Source organism: Ricinus communis, chromosome 6 (assembly GCF_019578655.1).
Source record: "Ricinus communis isolate WT05 ecotype wild-type chromosome 6, ASM1957865v1, whole genome shotgun sequence".
Classification (NCBI taxonomy): Eukaryota; Viridiplantae; Streptophyta; class Magnoliopsida; order Malpighiales; family Euphorbiaceae; genus Ricinus; species Ricinus communis.
This window is the reverse complement of record NC_063261.1, coordinates 19,517,326-19,545,031: the sequence shown is the minus strand read 5'-3', so window position 1 is coordinate 19,545,031 and position 27,706 is coordinate 19,517,326. Positions and strand designations below refer to the sequence as shown.

Here is a 27,706-nt window from a genome sequence, read left to right as displayed (position 1 = left end):
ATTGAAAAAGGTAAAAGCTATACTTTCATCAAAACAGTCTTTGAACATCCGTATAATAAACATGTGAGTTCTTTAAATTAAAACATAAGGCGTAACCACAGCCGAACAAAAAAGGGCAGTGATGAATTACAGAATCGCCACGTAAATTAAGTGGCTGGAGTTAAGGGAAGGGTACGGAAAATTCTAAAACATTACAGCCCAAATCCCTCTTAATCTGCCTCAAATCCAATCCCTACTTCAACTGTTAAATATGTTATGATTCTGGTAAACAGGACACTTCCTACTGCATATTTTTATTGTCCATATACATTACAGACGTAAAACCAGGCACCGAATCCTGGACTTGATCAAGGACATGGAATGAACCATGTCATCCCTGCAACACTTGAAATCCCTGAAATATGGATAATAGTCATTTTCAAGCTCGTTCGTCGTTGACATGATTTGGTACTTCTGCTTGACTGTCCAGCGGCATGTACTGTGCCATGATAGCTCTGATTTCAGAATCCATGTAAGACTGCAAAAGCAACATAAAAAAGTAATTAAAGTGGATATTTATCAACTGTGATGCTGTAATGTTGATGCATATGCATTAACATTTCCATGGAAACATGTTGCTAATATAGATATATGTGCTCTGCTGTATCCTGGCATTAAAAACAGTGGGAGAAGTCTCAAGCCTGGGTCAAATTGCCTTATGAATTGAAATGGTAGCCGTCAGGTAGAGCCAACCATATGCAGCTCAAACAGAAGATAATTATTTAAGGTGTGCATTGATTGCGAGTGCTTTCTATCTTTTATCCCTTTTCTTTTTCTTTTTCTTTTTCTTTCCTTTCCTTTAAAACATTAGGGTTTAATAGAGTTCTAGAGCTACTAATATTTTCCTGCAATGTCAGCATTAGACAAGGAAAATCCTAAAGGATTGAGGCATAGCCTGCTGCTCGAGAGTTCATGAAAATAGTAACAAATAGAAAACTAAATAAAAAATAAACAGTAATACCATGAAATTGTTAAGGTCCACAGAACAGGGTCATAAAATGGAATCCCAAGACAGTTTATCATCTAATATTTTGTATTAAGAGGCTGCTCTTAGGCCTTGACACTACAGCATCTTAAGGCCAAGCCCATGACTTGCTATTGCATCAATGGACAAGCACCAAGGTTCCATACAGAATTTTTACTCCAGAAATTTAGTGACTGACGGAACCAAGCTTTCTATACGTTGTTTCTAGATATGCCATAGCAAAAAAAATCTTACTTCTTCTGAACTTCATTGCACAATGGCAATCATAAAGGCTAAAGTTAAACAGCAGCACCATAATTCCAAAGGCTAACAATAATAGATATGAGTAGCAGAATAAAGCAGTCTGTTGCAAAATTGAACAAAGAAATAAATGTATATTAAAATAAAAAAACTGCACCAAGCTTACCCTCAGTCTATATTTGTAGACAAGATATGCTCCGCCAGCAGCCATTGCCAAGCCTATCAAAATGACCCAAAAAGCAGCCCATGCCGACCTTACTTCAGTGCCTCTCTTACCTGCTGATCAAAAGGTGTAAATCAAAACAAGCATAGTACTCGATGTTTCTTCAGAGACTAGTTATGAATCATGGTTTCCAAACGTACTTATGCAGGTATCATGGTCTCTGATATATAGAAGATCTCCACTGCAAGTGCAATCATAGCTGCCCCATGTATTTTTGCAGCTACAATCTGGACATTGACAGGCTTTCTTCTCTTTGCATTCGTCAATATCTGTACAGACAATATAACAGACAAAACATCAACGTGGATTGTTGATAAGCTTACAGTTTGTCTTCAATTCTACTTCAACTGCAATTGAGGTGTAAAAGCGAATTCTTTTGACCTAACATCTGCTCAGTATTCAAAGAATTTTTGTGGAACAGATTGGTTCAGGTATGTTGATATTCCAGCAGAAGTAGGTCTTTCAAACTGGACACCAGCCTTATACTATGTTATTGCTTTATTAGTATGGCCAGCAGACTATTGCTTTATATGGGCTATAAGCAATGTTGCATGAAAGGGAGCCAGATATTGCACTTAAAATGTGACAGCCCAAACCCAACTGGCCCAGTTGACTTTTAGGCCCAAACCACTGGCCCAATATGGTTAACCCTAGTTAACTTAGTAGTTGGGCTCGAGCTATTATAAACTCATTTTCTTTCCTTTTCAAATATTACATAAAAAGTTTGAAGTTACAGAGCAAATGAGCTGTAAATTTGACCCAAGAATCAATGAGGCAAGCTAGACCCTATTTGAGATCAGTAAGGATCGCTATGCAAGGGCAACAGTTACTCCTTGATATGTAATGGCCCAAAGCTACTATAAGGTAAGGGGGAAAACAGCCCCTCATCGGATAGTGAAATAGACATCAGATTACATATTCCTGAATAGCAGGAGGAGACCAGGGCTCTGACTGAACTCCAGTTGAAAAATAAGACCACAAAAAATTGTTTCTGTTCTGCATATATATGTACTTTCCAAAATCAGAAATTTATTTTCTATTGACCTTCTTTCTGTCAAGGCTTATGCCTTGGACACCATACTCTTGACCAACAAAATATTCTTTCATTATGATGGTAAAAGCACTAGCATAAGAACTCCAATATAAACTTCTCTTACCTTCACAACTTTTCACACCATCACCTTTAAACCCTGGAGGGCACTCACATTTACCACCATTAGCATCCTGCACAAAAAATAGTTAGAATCTGAACCTTATTTTATTTTCTGGAGGATAAGAAATTGAATAGCATGGAAGATCACTTACCGAACAAGCAGAGAAAGTGTGTCCATTTCGGGAATCATGCCAACAGCCTCCATTATTTATCTTGCACTTCCCAGGTCCACTCACTACAATATAGTTGATTTTGAGAATAGAACACTAATATAAGATGTTCAGAAACAAAGATTTTCTAGAGATTCAACTGACATAAGAAATAAAACATCTTATATATGATGTATGCAAAACATAACATTAGAGAGCCATGTCTAAAGTATAAATCCTAAAAAACCACATTTCAACATGGATCCATCAGACCAGGAACCAGAAAACACCTACATCTATGCCATACTCATAATTGTAGCTAACTTAGCAAAGTCTACTGGCACTGAATCTGCAGAGGCATCATATCCCTCTTTCACCAATGCCTTAATTAATTTCCTCTGCATAGGACCCTATTAAGCTAAACATTCACTAGCTTTCCCCATTAAGAAAACTTTCCTCAACCAGAATACATAAGTCAGATTGTCCAGATTCTTATAAGTACACAACAAAATCTAAGGTGCGAATCCTAGTCTTAAAGACAGAACAGTTAGTTTGCTACAGTTATTAAAGAGGACCAAGGAGTTAAGAGAGAGAGAGTAGCTTTCCCCATTAACACCAGAATATACAATAGTCAGATTGTCCAGATTCTTGTAAGTAATTACAACAAAATCTAAGGTACGAGTCATAGTCTTAAGGACATTTAGAACATAACAAGTACAATTATTAAAGAGAACCAAGGAGTTGAGAGAAAGAGAGAGAGTGAGAATCTCTTTTATCACTTCAAAATCATTAAGAATTCTGGATTTTTCCTACATTCTATCAAGGGTTGCAGTAACCATATCCGTAAACTGAACAATATTCAAGCCACATGCAAATAAATACTATAATAAGAAATCACCAACTTATATAGCTGATATAGAAGCGCTTTTAGAATTTGTTGACTTAAGATGAAGAGAAAGGAAAGAGTAGAGAGAAAGTGGCTAAAATGTGAACTAAATTAGCAACATTTACTCATTGGGAAAAGCATTGATTTCTTTGCATTAATAGCCCTTACTCATTGGGAAAGCGCCTCTATGGTGACCCTCTAGCATTAATTTCTCTACATTTGTCTCCCAATCAACAACTCAACTGGAATGTAGAAACTAAAAGTTTCAAACTAGGTTCCACCTGATCCAAGAAAACCTGACAGTCCTGACAGTAATTTGTTCATCGATCAGGTTCACTTTTTCTAGAGCCCTGACTCTACAGCTGACTGTAAAAAGACTACATATAATGCATGTTTTATATATTTACTAGCTCGTGTAACATGGCACCGCCTTTGTTTTCTTTCCTTCATGTTCCTGTAATTAGGGCTGCAAATGAGCCGAGCCACTCGCGAGCTACTCGAAGCTTGGCTCGGTAAAAGCTCGTTCGAGTTCTTTCATCAGGATAAACAAGCCAAGCTCGAGCTTCATTTCGAGCTCGTTTAGTTCGAGCTTAGTAGTGCTCGACTCGTCTGAGCTCGCGAGCTGGCGCATTTAATGAGCTTGCGAGCTGGCGCATTTAATGAGCTTGCAAGCTGGCTCATACATTAGCTCAATAAATAAATAAATACTATATTCTAATTGAAAAATAAATAAATAAATAGATCATACGAATTCAACTTTTATTATGTTAAAGTAACAATATATATCAACAAATTAGGTTTTAATTATAAATATTCTAATTGAATAATTTTAGTGTTATTTATGTAAGTGCTAGTTTAATAATATTGTTAATTAAGTTGGCATTTAATTATATACATTTAATTATTATTAATGCCTTACCAATTTATTTTTTTGTTAAAATTAATTTAAGTAGAATATAAAATAAAAAATATGGATTAAAAAAACTAAAATAGTTTGTGTATAATATAGTTAACTTAAATCAACATAAACTATGTTGCTTTACTTTAAAACTACATAGTCTTAGTGTTGAATAAACAAGCATATATTATGTACATGCTTAAAGATATTTGGAAATTATAATCTATACATTTGTAAATTAACGAAGCATGAGTAAATATTTTTGCAATATGCTTAATGTGAAGCTTGTAAATAGAGTAAGAACTTTATAAAATAATAAGATGTATTATAGTCTAACTGATAAAGGAAATGTACTGGAATAAAAACTATTATAAATTAACATGAGTAAATATTTTTGTAATATGCTTAATGTGAAGCTTATGAAACTAAGTTCAACTCATTTGCACCCCTAGTTCTTACCAAACTATAAATGGCTTTGGCACGAGATTTGAAATAAAATTCTATGAAGTTTGTTGAACTCCTTTTTTTATCAAGGACTTGATTCAATTATTTTGGTTTCTGCATTTATATGTATATTTTGCTTTTATGTATATTTTATTTATAATTGCAAAATTTACAACTACATATTTGGTAAAATCGAGCTTGCTTAACAAACTTGAAATCGAGCTTGCTTAACGAGCTTGAAATCTAAAACATAAAAATTAATCGAGCTCGAGCTCGAGCTCGAGCTCGATTAAATTTTTGCGAGCCGAGGCTGAACATTGAACAGCTCAGCTCGCTTGGCTCGTTTGCACCCCTACTTGTAACATCATGTAATATTATTGTATTCATAGCATAATTGTTTACAATGGCTGACGAAAAGTAGAAGCACTGAAATCACCTTCACAATGGCTGTAACCATCTCCTTTGAACTGAATACCATACACAAGGGGACATTCACATACCCTCCCACGAAATGTATCCTGAGCAAACAAAACTATTGTCAGTTGGAAACAGACAAAAATAGACCACAGCAGCCATTGTCAGCTGAGATGGCTGCTGAGAAGTAAGTTTTTAACCAAACCTTGCAAGCTGAGTTTTTATCCAAACCTTGCAAGCCGTGATGTTGGCTGTTTTATCTTTCCAGCAACCCCCATTATTATCCAAGCATTCATTAGTCTCAACATCTGCCACAGATAGATTTCCAATCAAGAGCTGAAGCTAAAATAATGAGACACAATACTGCAACTCCCCAACATCAGTTGGACCAAAATGGTGTGCTGGAGTGGTAATCTACAAATGATCCTCACCTCACCTCAGCCATACATATTTAATTTTACTGATCACTCTCAAAACTGAACCATATCATTTGTCCTTCACAGCTCGAGTCTTTCACCTTGGCATCCCAATGATGCCTTAATGGTCATATTTAATTCCCACAAATAGCAAGAGAAAGAACTTACCACCACTCAAACAAACACCTGGCTCAGTCGTTTCCTCAAAACCAGAACATATGGCTTTCAGAACAGCACCTTTCTCCAATTTTCCTGTAAGCAAGTGCTTTTGGTTAGACCAAATTATTTTATTTTTTCTTAAACAAAGAGGTTTTCAACCAAGAAACAGGAGCATAAAGAAGCAGACCTCGATATTGTCGATTGTTGACAACAAGAGTTGGCAATATGGTTACATCACCCCTTGATCCCTTTCCAACCTGCATGAAGATCTTTGTCAAGCTGCTACCATGGTTGTACTTATATCTGAAATTGTAAAGTTAACAGAGAGGCAATAAGTGTTCAAACAGGGACAGTTACCTGGGCATCTTGCTCTTCTTTCAAAACAGCATTCTCAGAATCGGCATTTGGGTCTCCCATACATTTATCAACACTTTTAACTTCAAGACCTGTTCAGATGTCACATAAGCAATACGAAATAGTTAAACATGGCCACTAGTCTTGTTTCCAATTTTTAGATAATCATATATTGAGAAGATGCAATGACAAATTTTTTTTACCGAGGGTTCTAATAACATTATCAGCACAATCCTTGTTGTACTTTTTCTCCTTCATGGGGCATCGAATTTGGAAATCGGTTACATAGTCCCACCACACCCAAGGTCTCTTGCTCTCATTTGCAACTTTAAATACACACAGTTGCCTTAGGTTTTCAAGAACAACATCTTTCCCCTCATAACCTGTACTGAAATCCTGTTCAGGATCAGGTGCACAATATCTTCCATGATTTATGCACTGCGACTTGCATTGCCTGCTCAAAGTGAATGCATGAGGACAGTACCAGGTTATATAATGGGGTGTAAACTGAGTGTAACCACCTTTCTCAAGTATCTGTGCTGGACCCCTAAAATCTTTCACAAATTCCATCAGCATATCACATTTAACCCCACATTCATCATTGCTATTGGTCCATAATTCGTACTCTACACGATCATCAGGGTGTGGAACAGCTTCTCTCCAATCAAGGTTGACATTTACCATATCCCCATTGCTTAATGCTTTTTTCAATATTTCACCGAAGCTCTTCTCAATCAGTGCAGATGGTATTGTTATGTTCTCAATATAATTTGCAGATGAACCATCCTCTTCAGGTGTGTCCATTGTAATTAATGGTTCCTCAATGTCATCTGAAACAAGTACTGCAGAAGCCCCAGCCTTCTGGGCATTCCAAACCTTTAAAGCAAAGAAGCAGTCTAAAAAGCACAAAAATACTTGTTAATTAGAAAAAAGTAGCTTTCAAAACTCAAACGAAACTTCAGAGTGTCAAAAGTTGAAAGTAAAGAAAATAAAGCAGAACAAGACATTGTTTTCTTAAAAATATGCACGCAGTATATAGTGCACATATGCAGAATCATTGGGATTGTTCTCATACATATGCAGAATCATTGGGATTATTCTCATTCACTCATCTGTGTAGAGTAAAAGATGCAGACACGCCCTTATAAAAAGGTGTATCCTCTATTAGCCAAAAGAAACTAATTCCAGCAGAAACACCTTAAAACTACAAAAGAAATACTCGCCAAACTGACTCTAAAACGAGTTACAAATTAACTATTTATCTAAAACCTGAAAAAACAACTCCTGAATTATCAAAGCAAGAGACAAAAGTAGGCAAGTTGCTCCAATGAACCTATGGGTACTTCTACAATAACCTCAAAGCCAATGGACAAAAGCCAAACCCCGGAAGATGAAACCCGATCATCAAAACAACAAATAGACCGCTCCTGAACAGGCCTAAAAAGATAAATAAGAAGCCAAATAAAAGCACTTCAAATCTCAACAAAAGAAATGACAACACAAATTAGTTGAAGAGAAAAAAAAAGTTACATCACTAACCAACCTAAAACAATCGCCCGAAGCATCACAAAAAACAATCAAACAGACGAAAATCTAAATGCCGGCTGGGGATCACCAAAATGAGCTCAAGAACAAACATTTTCATCCAAAATTAGCTCAAGAACACGTCACAACATATCAATACCATACAACATAGACATAAAAAAAACGATCAAATTAGCTTAAAGTACAAAATGGTACCTCAAATTAAATCACATATCATTATAATCAATCAAAATTAACTAGAAAAGACAAAAGGGTCAATTACCTCCACGATCCAATAAAACAAAAGTTGGCAAAGCACCAGGTCTGGACTTGAAAGAAACCCCAAAATCATCAAACTCCTTACAACCCTTCTTATTATCTTTAGGATAAGTAACAGCACCAGCCATACTACCTCCATATTGTGGTATTCCAAAATTCCCAATTGCACTATCATAAGTACCCTTTATTTTATCAGGCGATGTTACCCTTAAGCTATTCTTTTCCACAACAAATCTCCCTACACAACTAGAAACCATCAAACACGCAACCAAAAACCCTAAAGAAACATAAAGAACTGAGCTTTTCCTCCTTTTAAGCTCCATCACTACCAAATTAAGCTAAAACACAGTTAAATCCTTTCTGGGTTTTGCTTTAAAACATCAACTAATTTATCTAAACAAAGAAAAATAGTGTCTTGGAAGCATAATCACAAAAAAAGAGGTTAAAAAAATTCTTTTCTTTGTGGGTTTTTCTCAGAAACAGAAAAAATAAAAATAAAAATCTAAGATTTGTGTTTTTAAATTGATCTTTCCTGTTAAGTTGAAGATTTAACTTTTGCGTGTAAGATTTATCAAGGTATAACAATGGAGGCTTTGTGTATATAAATATATATGGTGTTTCTGTTTCTTTGTGTTATGTGTGGGTTCTCTTATCGCTATCAGTCCTTTTTTTTTTTTCTTATGCAGACAAAAAAAATAGTTAACTAAGTAATTAACATCAACGTCCCCAAATCCGTGTGATAATCTATGATATTGTAAAATATTTAGATCAAATAAAAGAGAATCAATTATCCAATTTAATAATTAGGTACAACATGTGTCCAAATTGAGGATAAAATATTTAGAAATGATTTTATACTGCGTGAGATTTTTGTGTGCCCTTTGATTAGATGAAAAGATCGTATCTGAATGGTTTATTTTTTGTGCATTATATGAACTCGAATGTACTCCATAAGAAATCCTGGAATAATTTAAAGAGAATTAAGATTTTATTATTAGTAATTTATATCTTTAAATTTACAGTGGCAAAGTTGTAATTCTATATTAGCTGGAAATTTCGCTTGCGCGTACCTAATAAAGTATCAACTAACTGTTAGTTTCCAACAACATATTAGTCAACACTAGCGGTTTGGCAGCCACCTCACCCGGCTGTCTATTTTACAGTCTCTTATTATTATTATTATTAACTTGATTTTGCATAGGAAAAAAACAATTATTTAACTGTAAAATATTAAACTTAAAATTTATATTATATTATAAATTAAAATAATAATTTATATCTTTTATAATATTATCGAAATGAAACTTGAAGAAAATTAAGCTAAAATTTTGAAAGAGCCAAATAGAAACCTTTTTTTAAATCATAAGAATAAATTTAAAACTTTAAAAGAATCAAAGTACCAAACTGAAATTCTAAAAAGAAAATGCATCAGTGAAACACATATTTAGTTATAATATTAAATTTTTGACAATTAATTTTATTTTATTTTTAGTGAGATTATTATGGGAGTTAAAACGGCTCTTATAATAATGTAATAAATGTATTTTCTTCTTCCAACTAATCATGGGGAAGTTATCTTTTAAGGCAATAAATGAAAATATATACCCGGATGCTTATAACATCGACCCCTATACATGATTCTGTATCAAGAAGGTGAAGGAGATAGTATAACAGTGCTCCAGTTCCATTATAAGAATTAGTTGTTTATTTAGGTGTTCATTATCTAATACTGCAATGTTTATTGTCTGTATATATAATATTCATCAATATTCTTAAATAAAAATATTAACTATTTATAAAATTTTTTATTATTTTTGTAATACATATTAAAAATATTTTATAATTAATATAAACATTAATCATTTATAAGTATAATATTCATTAGTTTGCCAATGGATATTCGTCATTGATGAAAATTATACCCACTAATTCATTCAAATAAATAATATATAATATAGACATAACATAAACCGTACTTGCACAATTGATAAATAAAAAATAATATCGGACTAAAGTTATACTACAAATATTTCTATTGTGGTATATATATATTTTTAATGAAATTAAGTTAACAAATAATAAATATTTAATATTTTTAATAAAATTAAATTAATAAATAATAAATATAAATTATTATTTTTTAAATTGCATCAGTATCCGATGCACGTGTAAAACTTAAAACATAAATTTTTGTACAAGTAAAACGATGCCAAATGGACCCCTAGATTCATAATAATACGTGAACGTGGTTTCATCTTATAATTTGTATACAAATTTCAATTGTTATAACGTGGACCCCGGTCCATAAATCTACATGAATCGGTGTCCATAGCACACGTATGGTGCATCTTATTTCTAAGATATATGATACATTCTACTTCTAAAGTGTATAATACAGGAATTTTTGTTTCATTTTCTTTATTATTTTTAAAATTATTATAAAATAAATTTATAAAAATTCATATTATATTAAAATTATACATAAATTTAAATTTTACGTGTCAATAATAAGTATACATGTAAAAATTAAAAATCATATGTATCAAAATATAGTAATACATGTTAAAATATTTTTATTATACAATATACATATTAATATTTTTTGTTCATTCACATGTACTAAAATATTTATTTTCTATATGTATAATGTCCATTAGATGTAATTTTCAATAATAATTAATTTTTCTATATTAAAATATTGATTATAGTTAATATCCATGTTCATTTCGTTTGATGTATTATTCATCAATGTTCATTGTCTATATATATAATATTCATCAATATTTTTAAATAAAAATATTAATTATTTATGAAAGCTTTTATTGTTTTTGTGATGCATATTAGAAAAGTTTTATAATTGATATAAACATTCATCATTTATAAGCATAATATCTTTAGTTTATCAATAGATATTCATCAAGCTAAAGTTATACTACAAATATTTATATCGTACAACATATATTTTTAACAAAATTAAGTTAACAAATAATAAATATTTTAGGGTTTAGACAATGAACATTTAACACATGTCTAATAAACATAAGTTAATAAAAATTTAATATAAAATTAATGAATATAAATTATTTAAAAGAAAATTTACATCAGTGTCTATCACACGTGTCAAATAAAAAAAATACTGTCCACAAATCTATATGGATAAAGATCCTGTATACCCTAAAGTAGTCACAGAGATATAGGCGTTAGTCCATGTACATAGATCCGGCAAGCATACTTTGAACCCGATCCTTCATTAATTTCTCATTTAATGAATCAGCATGTGTTGTTGTAAATCTCTTTTTGGATCAAATGGCTATATCAGTTAAATTTATTGTAATTTTTTCAAAAAAAATGTCTTGTTTTTTCTTTTCTTCATACATGTATTTTATCTATTTTTTATTTTAAGATATCTAGAAAAATAAATTTGAAAACATAACTCAATGATAATTTAATCAAAATCTTTTACTCTTTAAACAATTTAAGCTAAAAATTTAAATTCTTAAAAAGCTAAATATACAAAAAATAAATTGTAAGATATTCTCCTATTAGATCTAACATTCTTAAACTCTAAATGTTCCTATAAGTAAAAATCACAATCCTTTATATTTCAATAAAAAAAAAATTAAATTATTAATTATATTTATAATATTTCAATTTTTTAAGTTAAAATCTGACTAAATTACATTAACCGTCCCTGGAGTTTGAGAGAGTAATATCAACATCGTTTTTTTTTTTTTTTCATTTTTATAAAAGAAAGATGGCTAGTGTTATTTAGACAACGACGTAACTTTAGTTGTCGTTTCCTACCTTCTCTTTTCTTTTCTTTTTTTTTTTCTTCAATTTTCTTTTTATGGTAAAGTCCTCTTATTTCTTTGTGTTGGCTACCTTGCTCTCTATTTGTTATCTTTTAGTGATCATTTTAAGGATTTCTTTTTTAATGTTTATTTATTGTAGTGTTAGTTTTTCCTGTTAAATGAAGAGTCCAGATTCTAGATTTTAAAGAATTTAGTGGCTTTTTTGCAAATTTTTAAAGCACAATCTAAATTACAGAACTTTTAAATATTAAGAATCCCACAAATAGTCATGGCCTATGAGTATTAGAAACAAAACCTACAATCAATTTACAGTGAAACCGCAAAATAGGTTATGCTCATTCAATCTCCTAACTCGTTTTTCATGGTAGTCATTCTGTATTTTATTTATTTAATTAAATCCTAATACTTCATTTTATTTTGTTTTCTTAATTTTTTTTGGGTGGTGGTGTGTGGAAACTGCCAGACAGTGTTGTGCCAGCCTACAGGTGGGCGTGCAAGACTTACCGAAGGTTGCTCTTTCAGGAGGAAGATGATGATAACGTTTTATCTACTGGGTCACTCTTAAAAGCTCTTCTTGGTTTTGGTTTTGTTTTTGTTTTTGGGATTTTGTTGGGTTTGTCTTGGATTGTCCTGCTGAAATCTTTTGTATTATTATTATCCTACTGTGCTGTTTTCTTATTTGTGTTTTGGAATTGGTTGCAATGTCTTGTTTATGGAAATTATGTTGATATTATTGCAGTCTAATACAAATACAGTTCCATGTTTGTTTATAGTACATTTTGATGTTGGTAATGCACAAGTTTACCTACTTTTTACAAGCAGTTTGCATCAATCATTACATGAATTTCTGCACACTTTTTTTTCTTTTAATCCAACTAACAACCTATAATATTGAGTTTTAAAACTGTTCATTGTACAGTTCTGCTCTGCCTTAAGCATTTGACATGGACTGGTAACTCTTATGTTGTTTTTGATATTTTAATTCAACCTTTGATGAGTTTGTGGTTGATTATAAAATCTCTATGCTTTGGTCTTCTTTTCTGATTTTTTCTTTTTAAAAAGTTTTGGATGTAATTGTTTTCCTTTGCTGTTGAGATATGATGATGATACTGATTCTTAAGCATATTTCAGGATGATGATATTATATTTTGGTTGCAAGGATGATAGATACATGTATTAATTGGTATTCTGAATGGATAGCACTCTGCTTGCATAGTTATGAATAATAATGACCCTTATTGTTTTCCAATCGGAGAACTCTCATCTTTTTGTTGACAGAATATGTTGGCATGTAAGAAAAGAAAGAGGTCCTGGAGGGTGTTTTCTCTTTTAGCATTGCTAGATTTAGGCATTGGGGTTCTTGGTTGTAAGATTTTTCACTTCTGTAAAATCAATTTCATTAGAATGAAGATGTTTTTAGAACTCAAGTCACATAAAGACAAATACGTCTGAAATCTATTGGTTCAATGTGCAATCTAAATAATGGACTTAGATTTCTTGCAAAGTATATTGGTAAGAAGTTGGTTGAAACTATTTCATCTATTCCTAGTTTACGGTGAAATTAAAATTCAAATGAAATCTTGATAATCTGTCAGAGAATAGAGGACTTAGATTATTTGAATGTACTCTTTATACTTGCATGATTGCAATGGCACTTATACAAGTTGTTTAATTAGATGAACCAAAACCCAGAAAGTAATGGAAATGCAAAAGTAAACAGGGAATTTTATTTTTTTAAAAATTGATTAACTATGTTAATGAGGATCACTAAATTAATACAAGGCGTTGAAGATGCTTACGCACAGAAAATAATAAATTTGCTAGGCATGATTTAAATGGAAAGAGGTCAAACCCTATCTGTTAGTAAAGGTTATTAATATATTAGCTAGTGTGACTATGTATAAGATGATTACAAAGCTTTATCATGCTAATGTAGTTTCATATATTATGTTTTTAAGTTACTAATGAACTTAATATACATCCCAAATAAACTATTAAATGCAAGGATGCAAAATTAGATATCATACACCTTTTAAATATCACCTATGTTTTTTTAAAATAAAAAATGTTTCATTAATAATGATTCATAATTATAACTCGTAACAAATAGATAAACTTGATATTATTCAAGAAATACACACAAATTTTATTAAAAATATGAGATTTTTATTCTGAATTTTATTGATCGTAATGACGAAACAATTGTATACAACACATTGATTGTGTTCGGAGCATCAGTAAGAAACACATTTCACCCAGTGGCGATCGGCTTCATTATCATTTACGAATCTTTAAGCAAGTCTCATCTTTTGAATATCCAACTCAAACTCTTATTAACTTCAATAATAAAAAAACAAACAAATTTTTATAAAGGAAACTTCCATACAAAAGACAAAACAAAAGACATAAAATACTTCCTTAATAAAATTAACAAACAACTAAAGAAAATAAATTTAACATAAGATCTTAAATAGATTTTTAATTAAATAAATTTATCTTAATTTTTTCTCTAAATGTTAAAATTTTAACGATTATAGAATCTCTTCTCATATATCTTTAATTCGCCATATATTTTTCCAATTTATTACTAAATAGATATAAGAGATATTTTTCCAATTTATTACTAAATAGATGGAAAAGATTTTGCTATCAAAATCTATTGACCAATTTATATAAATAAAATGAAAATATGATTTAGTTATTTATTGGGTCTGAAAAAGACAAAAAAAAAAAGAAAAATTATAGAGTAAAGAAATTGGATTTGTTGTCGTTCAGGGTAAAGAAAAACAGCCAAACGCAGCCAAAGAGAGAATCAAAGGGACGTCTCTATAACCGGAAGTTAGGTTTTTAAAATATAACAATTAAAGTACCTATATTTAACACATAAAGTAATTGCATGAATACAGTTTGAAATCAAGACAACTATCAAGAAACATATTACTTTAGATAGATGGTCTTTTAACGAACGTGACTCTGTTAATTAATTTTTTTAATTTTTTTTTTCTGATTAGATAACTAGAATATTATTAAATTATGCTTATAAAAGGTGGCCGGTCTCATAAAATTTATTAAATTTCAGAAATTGTTAATTAATTTATAATATTAATTTAGAGAGGTGGGCTTCTTTAAGCTTAAAATTATATTAACATTATTAGCTAGCAACAAGAAAAGAGCATTTTTGAGAGATATAATTATATTTTCCTACTTTAGAAAATAATTCACTATTCACAACTTGGAAATCAAGCGAAAGAGAAAATGAAAACTTACTAGAGATTAGTAGAAATTGGGGAACAAGAACCTTTCTGCAAAATCATCTAAATGCTGGAAGTTCTAGTAATTAATTCTAGTTGCTGATGTTCTGTTTCAAGATTCAGCTATTGCACCACTCATGGTAGTTCTCTCTACATGCTTCATTAGTATCCCATATATTTTGTTCCTGACTCTCCCACAAGCGTCTAATTCAAAACCCTGTAATGTAGATTTGTCTTTGCATGTCATATCTAACCAGTCACTCACTTTCTTAATCTTATACATGTTTCCAGGTACTTGGCTATCTGATTCTGAGGAACAACTTTTGCTGCTAACCCAATCTAAGTAATCCTCAACATAACTCAAGAACCATGTTCTACTTTCTTTATCTAAGGAGTTTGCTAATTCTACTGATATAGGTAAAGATCTTCCCTTTATCCATTCTTGTCGATTTTCCATTTCAGGTGCCATTCCAGCATGCAATTCAATATTGCTCCTTTGCTTCCTAAGAGTTAATGGAGCTTTTGGTATATTTCCAGGGCTTGTTTTAGTTGGTATTTTCGGTGCATTGGTAGCTAAAATGGGGATATCTATGGTTTTGATATGATCAGAAACTGGGTCTAGATCAGATTCCAAAGCTGCTTTGATCCATTCAGTTGCATTTTGCTTTCTGTCCAATGCAAGTTTTATTTCTTCACCAGCAGAATCAAGGGTACTTGGATCAGTATTAGCTTTTCTTGGAGGAATAATACCAGTTATTGATTGAAACATTAATTTGGTACGATCCAAGTTATTTTCAAGACTGAAAAACCTTTCAAGTGATGGATGATGGTGTTCATCTTCCTTGGCTGACAGAATGTCAGAGTAAATGCTGGAGAATATGAGAAAGAAGCACTGATTGGTTAGTCTAATAACTTTGGCAAGATACTTAAATGATAAACCTGTCTCAATCATTTCTTGTAAACATAAGAAACAAATGCATACCTTAGACATTTGAGTAATCTATCAGAAGCAGAAGCATCTAGTAAAGCCTCCACAGAAGCAAGCAAGGCAATGTCTCTTTGTCTTAATAGCTCCTGCAGAGGAGCATATATATATCGAACTTTTTAACATACAACACTAAAGAGTAAGAAAAAATATTGTAAAGGTGAGACAAGCAAAGTACCTGTCCAAGCTTCACCAAGGATGAAGGAAGGAAATCCCAGGATATATTAATGTCTGTTGAGATTTGGTCATTCATTGAACTCAAAGTCTCTCTTTGATACGTAACCTCTGGACCTGTTTTCTCTATTGTGGGGATGTGACTCTTGCTGGGAATCGTGGGTAATTTTGCAGGTATACTGGTGACATTCTTTTTGGGTATAGAGCTTGAATTGTCATCAGAGCTGTCATTCCTCGACGAATGAGCCGAAGAACCCTGAAGATGAAGAAAAGGTATGTCGAATCAAGCTGAGCAATTACCTAGACAAAGATTGGAAACAAAGAACAAAACATGGAGGAACTTACAGAAACGCTAGCACTGCTACCATCAGGTTTTACCTCATGCTTGACAACTGGGGTGTCTGGGATTTCAGCTATCCTTGTAGCTTCCTTCCCATTCCAGCTTCTTCTCTTGAACATTGGTTGTGCTGAGGTAGCTGAGACTGTACTTTCCATATCACTATCCTTGTAACCATATCTCTGTTTATGTTTCCTAAGCCCCTTGTAATAACTTTCAGCGTCATTCCTTTTAGTCCTGTAACTCGAGGTACTTTCGGCATCACTCTTTCTAGGCCTGTAAATTGAGGAGGTTCTTCTACCTATGCTCTCATTCAAGCTTCCTGTTCTTGAAGCACCGAAAGATCGAGACTTTTCTGCCTGCTTCTTCTTTAATTTATCATTAATCTCTGCAAGTGTCTTTATAACTTCATTTGAGCTTCCTCTTGAATCATTTAAAGATCGAGAGTTTTCGGTTTGCTTCTTCTCCTCCTTTATCAAATCGTTTTTTTCTTCGCTTTTCCAGCTCAGGCCTCCTGTCTTAATTATTCCCTCATCTGTGCAGACCTCATTTGAGCTCGTACACAGAGACTTTTCCCTTTGTTTCTCTTTTATCATATCGTTCAACCTTGCTTTCGAGTCGGTTAAAGATTGAGGGCTTTCTACTGTCTTCTTTATCACATCATAATCATCATGCTCTTCATTTATAGACTCTAATTTAGTAAAACCAAGAAATTTTTCCAAATTATGCATAGGAATAATATCTTTAGGATTTCCAAGACATGGATGTCTACCAGGAATAGGCCTAATGCCTTTAAGCAATGGAACAGGATAAGCAGCCTCTAATCTTTCCACATATAGGAATTGTCCAATATGCAATTTGTCATATAGAACCATGTCATCTTGTTCTTGAGGCAAAGAAACATATATTGCATGAGATAAATCTGAAACTCTTAGAAAGAATCCTTGATTAGGCCAAAGATAATCACCTTCTCTTAATACAGGAATTATGCTTCTAATCTGTAACAAAACAGGTTTATCATCATCTTGCAATGTGTTCGCAATCCCATCAACATGCATTTCCTGGAGAAACTTCACAAGCGACCCAGAACTCAACTCTGCCATTTTCTTCATAAATGGTTTTATGAATCATGCAAAGAAACAGATAGACTTAAAGGAAATGGACAGATCTCAGAAGGGGGAGATGGGTTATTGAGATTGGATTGATTTAATCGAGAAAATTCAAGAATGAATTCTTGTAGGCTGTAAAAAGAGCCAAAAGAATCCAAAAGAGAAGACTGGCATCTCTAATCTTGTTTTTTCCTTTTTGGGAAGTTTGGTGATCTCTCTTTCAGATAAGCAAATATTGGCTTATTTTTTAAACGAAAGCTGGAAATTGTCAAAAGAATCCAATTGCTAAGGTGTTGAAACCGCCAATTTAGGATGAGTAGAGGCAGTTATAGTTAGTTAATTCTGGTCCATTAACATATGCAATTTATTCTCATCTCTACATAAGTGTGCAATCCACAAGCACTAAAATCAGAACTAATTTGGGCCATATACCTGTACACTTGTACACTTTCTTTCTTGATTGGGATTGAAGAAATGACGGTTTAGATATACCTATTAAATTTAAATATCTGTCTCCTTGAGGTATGCACTTATCATCGGATAAACTCTAAAAGAAAACTTCAAAGTTCTATGGAATAATCATATATAAGTCATGATTTAAAATCTGAATAGGTCTTAAATATTTCCCTTTAACATATGCATCTTCCATGATTTAGGGAGTTAGTGGGCACTGCAAACAAATCTTATGTCTGAACTTCCTTGGAAGGCACCCTTCCATAATGTGTTTCTAACCCGCATGCCAAATTCGCATTCATAAACGGTATAGGTTTCCTTGATATAATTATATCTTTTTTCTTTTAAACTTATGACCACCATCATAGTTTGGATAAAGAGAAAAAAACAAGGCAATATGTCATTTATTTCTGATTTGTACGACTAAAAGGTTATCAAAAGATAAAATACACTACTCTCTCACGCAAAGTGATTCTACAAAAAATGAATAAGCCACAATCACAACTCTAGCCCAATCCCATGATGCAACGTAAAAATATAGCTACAAAAGATGTCTGATTCTATGATGATCAGGCTTGTCCTTGCTTAAGAGCACCTCCAAGCCAGGAGAAATGTTAACAAGAAAGAGGATTGCGGATATGCTTTTTTAACTGGTTGGTATTCTTGACAAGTGAATCTCCAAGCTTTGTTGATCTGAGTTTCAATTCTGTTCTACTCCAGATAAAACAAAAGTAAGATGCTATTGTTGTACCCCTGATTATTAACACAAAATAAATGATGCCTGAAAATGCAGAGATTTACGATTCCCATTTAAGTTCTGTAGTTATCAAGTGAACCATTTAATAAGGCACAAAAGAGATAAAATGGTGGACCATGTCTCTATGTTTAGCCATAAAGAAGCTTTTGTTTTGTCTAAGGATTGTAAAGTTTATTTCATAACCAACTATGCCTCAAAGGACAAGCAACCTAATTTTGGGAATGCAAGAGAAAACCTGTAGTGAAACTGATGGCCTAACTTCGATTATATATATAGAGCCAAAATGCATTTCTTTTCACTCTCATGTCAATACAAGAAAGAGAAGAAGACCAAGAAATTAAGCCATGAGAATCCAACATCTCTTAACACTTCTCCTTTCATTGCTCCTAGTTATATTCCCTATTGCGTCTCAAAATTTTGCTTGTGACAAGAATAGTCCTCAAACAAATGATTATTCTTTCTGTAACACATCCCTTTCCTATCAGGATCGAGCCAAGGACCTCATTTCGCGTTTAACTCTTCAAGAAAAGGTGCAACAACTAGTGAATCATGCAGCAGGAATTCCGAGGCTAGGCATTCCGGCCTATGAGTGGTGGTCAGAGGCGCTTCATGGAGTGTCAAATGTTGGTTTTGGTGTACGGTTCAATGGTACAGTCCCTGGTGCTACTAGCTTTCCTGCAGTGATTTTGTCTGCAGCTAGTTTTAATGAGACTTTGTGGTTAAAGATGGGACAGGTTGTGTCAACTGAGGCTCGAGCCATGCACAATGTTGGTCTAGCAGGATTGACATATTGGAGTCCTAATGTTAATGTGTTTAGGGACCCAAGATGGGGTCGTGGTCAGGAAACACCAGGGGAAGATCCCTTGGTGGTGTCAAGATATGCAGTGAATTATGTTAGGGGCTTGCAAGAAGTAGGTGATGAAGGGAATTCTACTGCTGATAAACTTAAGGTCTCAAGCTGTTGCAAGCATTATACTGCTTATGATCTTGATAAGTGGAAAGGTGTTGATCGGTTTCACTTTGATGCAAAGGTATACATTGACCTGTATATTCACATGAATTTTTTTAATTGTTAATTGGGATTCAACTGGTTTCGAACTGCTAACCTCACAGTCCTGCAAAGTACTACCCAGCCAAAGCTCATTGTTACATGTAAATTAAGTGTTCTGCTTACCGAAGAAAGCATATAAAGATTGTTTTGGTTTTGACAGGTGACAAAACAGGACTTGGAGGACACGTATCAGCCACCATTTAGAAGCTGTGTAGAGGAGGCACATGTCAGTAGTGTGATGTGTTCATATAACAGGGTGAATGGGATTCCTACTTGTGCTGATCCTGACCTGCTTAAAGGGATAATCAGAGGCGAATGGAATCTTGATGGGTTTTTTCTGCTACCTTATTTCCTTCTGTTTAATTTGCATGCATGAATAATGATTCTTCCCGTGTAACTCTCAAGTCCTGTGTTGTTTTGCGCAGATATATTGTCTCCGACTGTGACTCCATTGAGGTTTACTATGACAGCATCAACTATACAGCTACTCCTGAAGATGCAGTGGCCCTTGCCTTAAAAGCAGGTACTACAAATTGCACTTCACTCAAAATTTTAAATTCTGTCCCAAAAATTTTAAAGATTAAAACATTCTAGATCTTCAGATGGTACATGATCTCATTATTTGCAGGTTTGAACATGAACTGTGGGGAATTTTTGGGGAAGTATACAGTGGATGCAGTGAAATTGAACAAAGTAGAAGAATCTGTAGTAGATCAGGCCTTAATCTACAACTTCATAGTCCTAATGAGACTTGGTTTCTTTGACGGAGATCCAAAGTCGCTCCTCTTTGGGAATCTTGGACCATCTGATGTATGTAGCGATGGTCATCAAAAGCTGGCACTTGATGCTGCAAGGCAAGGAATAGTCTTGTTATACAACAAAGGAGCTCTACCTTTGTCTAAAAACAATACCAGGAACTTAGCAGTTATAGGACCCAATGCCAATGTCACTACAACAATGATAAGCAACTATGCAGGTATACCCTGCAAGTACACTACCCCTTTACAGGGCCTGCAAAAATATGTCTCGACAGTTACGTATGCAGCTGGATGTAAATCGGTGAGTTGCAGTGATGATACACTTATTGACGCGGCAACTCAGGCTGCAGCTGCAGCTGATGCAGTGGTGTTGTTGGTGGGGCTTGATCAGTCGATAGAGAGAGAGGGATTGGATAGAGAGAACTTGACATTGCCAGGATTTCAAGAGAAACTTGTAGTGGATGTTGTTAATGCAACAAACGGAACAGTGGTTCTTGTTGTTATGTCTTCTAGTCCTATTGATGTTTCTTTTGCAGTGAATAAGAGCAAGATTAAAGGGATTTTGTGGGTTGGATATCCTGGTCAAGCAGGAGGAGATGCCGTAGCTCAAGTCATGTTTGGTGACTATAATCCAGGTAATAAAATTCACTGAATATTTTATGAACATATGAACTCCGCAACAAAATTAAATTGAAGTTCATAAAATTAACTGCAAAATTGAGTGGCCACTGGTGTAATTAATCGCTGATAAGCTGAGTTAAGTTATGCATAAAAATAGACCTGCACACAGTAATTTCGTTTCATTTTTCAGCTGGCAGGTCCCCTTTTACATGGTACCCACAAGAGTATGCTCATCAAGTGCCAATGACAGACATGAACATGAGAGCAAATTCAACTGCAAACTTTCCTGGAAGAACCTACAGGTTCTACGCTGGGAACACTTTATACAAATTTGGTCATGGTCTGAGCTATTCAACCTTCTCCAACTTCATAATATCAGGTCCATCAACTCTATTACTCAAAACAAATTCTGATCTCAAACCAGATATCATTCTCTCAACTCATAACTCAACAGAAGAACACCCTTTTATCAACAGCCAAGCCATTGACATTACTACACTGAACTGCACCAATTCACTACTTAGCCTTATCCTTGGAGTGAGAAACAACGGGCCAGTGAGTGGAGACCATGTGGTGCTAGTGTTCTGGAAGCCACCTAACTCTTCAGAAGTGACGGGTGCAGCAAATGTGCAATTGGTTGGGTTCAGTAGAGTGGAGGTGAATAGAGGGAAGACACAGAATGTGACTCTGGAAATAGATGTGTGCAAAAGACTTAGTCTTGTGGACAGTGAAGGGAAAAGAAAGTTGGTGACAGGGCAACATATTTTTACTATTGGGTCTGACACTGAACATCAAGTGAGGCATCATCTTGATGTTAGACTGGCTCAGAATGGATCATTTGGAGGAGGCAGTTTGTCTTATGTAAGAGCAGTAACAGAACCATTTCACACAGCAAGGCAGTGATATTGTGTGGTGTAAGGAAGCTATTCATAGTTGAAACAGTACTGTGAATTTTTATGTTTGATTATCTAATGTTTAATATTTATATCTTATCTTGTCTTTTTTTTATTTATTATGTATGCGGGGAGAGAGAGTTGATCTTACTTGGTTGAAATATGTATTTACCGCCGGACTAAGTTTATAGATATTTATATATTATCTCATTTGCAACGGTCATTATCGTTATTTTAGTAAAAAAAAGTAAAATATTTTAAATTAATTAATTTTTACATCTTGCAAAATTTCGTAATTTTTTTTTTATTTTCCTATAAATTTGGTGCTAGAAATTGACTATCTTACATATAACTTTTGAATATATACTATAACTAGTCATGTAATAATATCTTTATTAAGTATATTATACATGAAAATTTTTAATCCTTTATTATAGTTACTATTGAGACTTGTTTATAAAATTTTAAATTTTGTGTTAATCAAATATTTAAACATAATCAGTATTCTTAAGCGTCCATAGTGTAATTTAAATTTTATAAGAATACTATATACATTAAAAATGGACACTTTTCTTTCCCTACTTAATACATAAAATATGAAACCAAACCCTAAACTGAGCAGCATGAATGTGTCAAACATATATCTGTATGATACAGGATGATGCAATTCTTTCAAGTGGCAAAAGGCATCTTTCTTGACCATTTCTGATCTTAACAAAAAGGTAATCATTCATATCATGCATTAATTTTTTGCCAGCCCTTTTCAAAAGCAAGACCAATTCATTTGCTATCAAATTTATAAACTGTGAACATAATTCAAACTCTCAGAAAATCTCACAAAAAGAAATGGTTAAAAGAACATCAATGGCTACAATACTACTCACGGTCCTTCTGTTCATCACCTTAACTCATTCTTCCTTGGTGCACTCACGCGAACTGGCTGACTCCGATCACTCGCCATCACCAGCTCCAGTAAGTTCGTCCCTGCAACTTTTTTTTTTACTTCAGTTTCTTTTGCATGATTATGTACTATCTTTTATAAAAGAGAAAAATATAGTAATTAACTTGCCTTAGATGGTTGGTGGGGAGATTGCCAAAAGAAGAGGTGATGGAAGGGCAAAGAAAGGGTCATTTCCTGCTAGATGCCATTCAAAGTGCAACCAGTGCAACCCTTGCTTGCCAGTTGAAGTATCTATCCGATCAATGGAGTTGAAAGAAAAGGAATACTACTATCCTCAAGTTTGGAAATGCATGTGTGGGGATGACATATTCTCTCCCTAGTGATTTCAGAAGAACAAATTTCTCGATTCAATTCAAACGAGCCCTTAAATTAATCCGTTTTATCTGACTAAAATTTAAACTCGAAATCTCACAGCTCTAAAGACTATTCCAAAACCAACTGAGCTACATCCAAACTGATATTTCTTCAATTCTTTTAAGCTATATGTTGATATTTGATTTACTTGGTAGCTGGAACTTTTGTATCTTTGGGCATAGCATAGATATAGAAAGCTATTATTCCTTTTAAATAGTTACATAGTCTCATCAGAATCATCTTATTGGAATTCCATTCAATTAAATTCACTGCTTCTAAACTAGAACAGTGTACAAAATCTGGGGAAGGAGACCCCAATTCTATCTTGGGCCAGAAAACCTACCATGTCATCGGGGGGGTGATCTAGAACATGATATCCCACATTAAATCTGAAGCTCGAATCTGCTAACCAATCTGCACATTGGTTAGCTTCTTTATAGGAATGAATAATTCTGATATCCCAAACCCAATTGAGCATATGATCAAACCCTCTTTGAACAGGGCCATCCCAATCCCGATCAACCCCATTTGCAGATTGGAAGAAACAGCACATATGCAGAAAATGCAAGTCTTAACAAAGATGAATTTGCAGAAATAATTGTTAAACTTGGAAAGATATTCTATAGCTCAGTCTAACCAAATTAATAAATTATAAATTAGGACAAGATAATGAGAACTAAATTAAATTTACAATTTCCATTAATTAGTTTAAAAAAGATGGCTTCACATCATAAATGTACAATTATTTCCACTCTAGTCTTATAGTACACTTATCTTTCACCCTAAACACAATCCAAATAATAAACTAAAACCAATCAATTCTTCATTTTGAATATATTGTCAGACAAAAGAAATGTTATTATTCTTCACATCCCTGGAAATTTACTCTGTCGACCATGATATGCAGTGGTACCAAACTTTGACTCACTAGCCACCGTAGGAGAATTGACGGACCGTTTTCTCAAGCTACTTGAACGGACATATTCAAGAGCAGATCGCTGCTCCAGTAACTCCATGGCGGGTGGCTGGAACTCCGACCTGGTTCGCCGATGAGACGAGCCATTGATGGAGTCACCCGATCCTATCAGCAAATGGTATCTACGGCTTGAGCCCTCAGAGAAAGACTTGTAGGTCCTGTGAGGCCTTTGTTTCTTTATTGCATGCAGAATATAAGGAATTAAGCCTTCCATCTCGCCTTGTTCTTCTTCTTCTTCTTCTTTGCTCTTTGATGAAACTTTGTAGATTTGGTAAGGATTTTTGGGTATGTAGTAAATTGTGACAACCAAACTTCTTTTATAGTGGGCATGGTTCATGCTCATGGATAAGCTTTGAAAATTCCAATGGGGGAAATAAGAAATGATAATTTTGGTCAAAACCTTATCGTTAGTGTTGCAATAACATTTGAGTTTGTTTACTTATTCACTTCGTGCTATATAATTATCATACTTATCCAACATTACTTAGACTTCCATTGATATGTCTTATTCCAGAATATAGAAACTAAAAGGAAAAGTTAATTATAAATAAATAAAATAATGAAATATTATAATTTCGAATCCTAACCTAAAACAGTAGTAATTCAATTCTTAATCATGAATTAACGAGGATAATGAATAGAAGTAAATGTTATAATTTTTAATTAATCAGAGACTCAAAACGTCATTAATTATATAAGAATGTGATAATTTTCATTAATATTAATAAATAATAAACGAAAAATTTAAATTCGAAAATTCTTTGAAATTTAGAAAGGGATAAACATAAGTGGGAGTAGGCGTAGAGCAGCAGAAATGGAATAAACATTCCTGTCAAAACGCAAAGCACTCAGAATTTGAGACGACAGCTATTATTATTATTATTATTATTATTGTTAAGGTCAAATCTGTGTCCACAAAATTGGTACTAATCCTAAACCTTCTATTACCAAATTTAATGCAAATGTTTTTTTTTCTTTGCTTTTTCTTTTAAAAAAAAAATCTTTATTCAAAAATTTTGATATAACGACCCGAACCAGATTACATGAGATATTGTCTGCTTTGGTCTTAACTGGTCTCACAGTTTTATCTTTTTGGCAGATTCGAGAACTTTTCAAGAGGTCTCCATCCTTGAATTTTTAAAATTTTTCTCAATAAAACACGTTTAATTTTGAAGTTTCTATAACTCCATAGCTAAACAACAAAAGACACTTCATGTGATTAATTCAAACTCTTTGCATATATATTATCAACCATTCCCCGCTAATTTTAATATGCAATTTGATTCATTCATGTACCCCTGTACTTTAGTGTACTGCCATCCTAAAAGCTGTTCATTGTTCAAGCATTCTATCTTTGCTACGACGTTCACTTTCCACCCTCATCGAACTACTTCTCTAGGTGAGTCTGTCCCATTTGAAAAATTAGATATTATTTTTCTCTTCCTAGGTTTAACCTAATTTATGTTGACTTTCTTTTTCATTTTTTTTTTATGTTCACTTTGATAACAAAGTCCACTTACATGACACATGAGCTCACGTCATTATATAATATAATTCTCTTCTAGCAACTAAGGAAGGGTAATTTGTATGGTTGTTGTGGGATGTATACTTTTGAAAAAAATTTATATTAAATTTATTTTTAATAAAAATATAATTTCTATAAAGTTGAGTTTTAAAAATATTTAAAAAAAATTAGAAGAAAATTAAAAATAGTAATAAATGCATAAAATGAGCGAATTATGTTCATAAAATTGTAGGTGAGGACAGAGTAAATGTATAGCTTTTTAATTGCCATTTTCCACTTTAAAAAGAAAAAGAAAAAGAAAAGCTTAAATCTTTTGTAGGTAATGATAGTTTAGGTGATATATGTCAAACAATGTGCCGGTTGGCTGTTTAACAATAGCTAAAGATCTTTCAACAATGTCTGTTTTGACAATTGATTATTCTTTTTGACCAAATGTCATTCCCTTGAATCTTCTTCTTTTATCTTACTCCACTATTATACCATGTGCCTTAGCCACTATATAAAGACATTACTTCATTACTGCCCTTCCAAAAATATTAATACAGCTACAGACTGATTTCATTAGATCAGCCAAACCAAAAAGGAAAAAGGAAAATAAAATCAAGAATTGATGGAGGGTTTAATCCCTTATCTTCTCCATGCAATCAGGAAACAAAAGCCTCAAAACAGCTACAGGTCTTTCTCTGTAGGTTCAAGCCGTAGCTACCATTTATTGACAGGAGCTGACTCGTTTAGTGGCTCGTCTCATCGGCGAACCAGGTCAGAATTCCAGCCACCCACCATGGAGCTGTTGGACCAGCGGCCGGGTCTTGAATATCTACGTTCAGGCAGCTTGAGGAATCATCGTCAGGTCACCTCTCCTAAGGCGGCTAGCGGATCAAAGCTTGGTACTACTAGTTATCCTCAGCAAATGTCTGGGGATCATGTGAAGGCTAACAATAATGGCATTTCTCATCCCAGGCAGTAAAAAAGACTCAAAGAAAGAAAGATTACTAGGAATAGTGGTTTGTTTCGTGTTAAATTCTTTAATTAATTTAACAGCTCCGGCTTCAACAGGATTATGACAGGGCTTGGGAACACCTGACAAAGATTGGAAAAAAAGGAAAACAGAAATGTTTTCTTAATTAGTTTGATTGATGCAAGAATTTTATTTTTGTAAATGTAAATTGTAATTGTATGTTTTGATTATGAAAGTTTTGTGGATTTCATGGCAATATGCTGGGATATGGTTCAGAAATTTTTTGTCTTGATTAACTGAATTGTAAACATCCATATTGTGGCATTAGCCAATAATCGTAGTAGAAAAAGGGAAAAGAAAGCCTCTTATTATAGGCATAGCCAAAGTTTTGGTGAATCTTATATGTATTAGAAGTTGTATTTATCCTCCATCGCTTCATTACTGGACTGTATAATGTATATAAGTGGATATAAGTGGATTGGATACTCTTTTTCTTTAAACTAGCTTTTAGGATGAGTTCTATCCAAATCTATTTATTAATATGCAGCAGGAACTCCCAAGCTAGGCT

At 33.3% G+C, this 27,706-nt stretch overlaps 4 protein-coding genes across 7 annotated transcripts; 1 reads left to right on the top strand and 3 right to left on the bottom strand.

Annotated features, from left to right (window-relative positions):
• Position 1: 1 nt before the first annotated feature.
• On the bottom strand, positions 2 to 8,800 carry LOC8272270 (vacuolar-sorting receptor 3). The gene is made up of 12 exons (XM_002527463.4): positions 8,168 to 8,800; positions 6,564 to 7,256; positions 6,364 to 6,452; positions 6,194 to 6,263; positions 6,016 to 6,099; positions 5,663 to 5,739; positions 5,454 to 5,535; positions 2,793 to 2,875; positions 2,645 to 2,711; positions 1,628 to 1,756; positions 1,431 to 1,540; positions 2 to 517 (listed from the first exon to the last, which is right to left on the bottom strand). Exons 1-12 carry the CDS (start codon positions 8,484 to 8,486, stop codon positions 419 to 421), a joined length of 1,902 nt encoding a protein of 633 aa, XP_002527509.1. The 5' UTR covers positions 8,487 to 8,800; the 3' UTR covers positions 2 to 418.
• Positions 8,801 to 14,541: 5,741 nt separating this feature from the next.
• On the bottom strand, positions 14,542 to 18,058 carry LOC8272271. Of its 2 annotated transcripts, none has more exons than XM_015724388.3 (4): positions 16,764 to 18,058; positions 16,390 to 16,641; positions 16,209 to 16,300; positions 14,542 to 16,095 (listed from the first exon to the last, which is right to left on the bottom strand). In XM_015724388.3, exons 1-4 carry the CDS (start codon positions 17,832 to 17,834, stop codon positions 15,339 to 15,341), a joined length of 2,172 nt encoding a protein of 723 aa, XP_015579874.2. In that variant the 5' UTR covers positions 17,835 to 18,058; the 3' UTR covers positions 14,542 to 15,338. The 2 variants fall into 2 exon arrangements, with proteins under 2 accessions (XP_015579874.2, XP_002527510.3); XM_002527464.4 differs by having other exon boundaries at positions 14,543 to 16,095; positions 16,731 to 18,058.
• Positions 18,059 to 19,268: 1,210 nt separating this feature from the next.
• LOC8272272 (probable beta-D-xylosidase 5) lies at positions 19,269 to 27,241 on the top strand. Of its 3 annotated transcripts, none has more exons than XM_048376009.1 (6): positions 19,269 to 20,072; positions 20,253 to 20,422; positions 20,518 to 20,615; positions 20,721 to 21,485; positions 21,662 to 21,850; positions 21,948 to 22,124. In XM_048376009.1, the coding sequence occupies exons 1-6, from the start codon at positions 19,386 to 19,388 to the stop codon at positions 21,971 to 21,973; spliced, it is 1,935 nt and encodes a 644-aa protein (XP_048231966.1). In that variant the 5' UTR covers positions 19,269 to 19,385; the 3' UTR covers positions 21,974 to 22,124. The 3 variants fall into 3 exon arrangements, with proteins under 3 accessions (XP_048231966.1, XP_002527511.2, XP_015579855.2); XM_015724369.3 differs by adding an exon at positions 26,786 to 27,241 and having other exon boundaries at positions 19,336 to 20,072; positions 21,662 to 22,318; XM_002527465.4 differs by having other exon boundaries at positions 19,285 to 20,072; positions 21,662 to 22,587.
• Positions 24,350 to 25,013, bottom strand: LOC112536198. Its single transcript, XM_025158850.2, has one exon. It carries the CDS (start codon positions 24,996 to 24,998, stop codon positions 24,546 to 24,548), a length of 453 nt encoding a protein of 150 aa, XP_025014618.2. The 5' UTR covers positions 24,999 to 25,013; the 3' UTR covers positions 24,350 to 24,545.
• Positions 27,242 to 27,706: the final 465 nt, after the last annotated feature.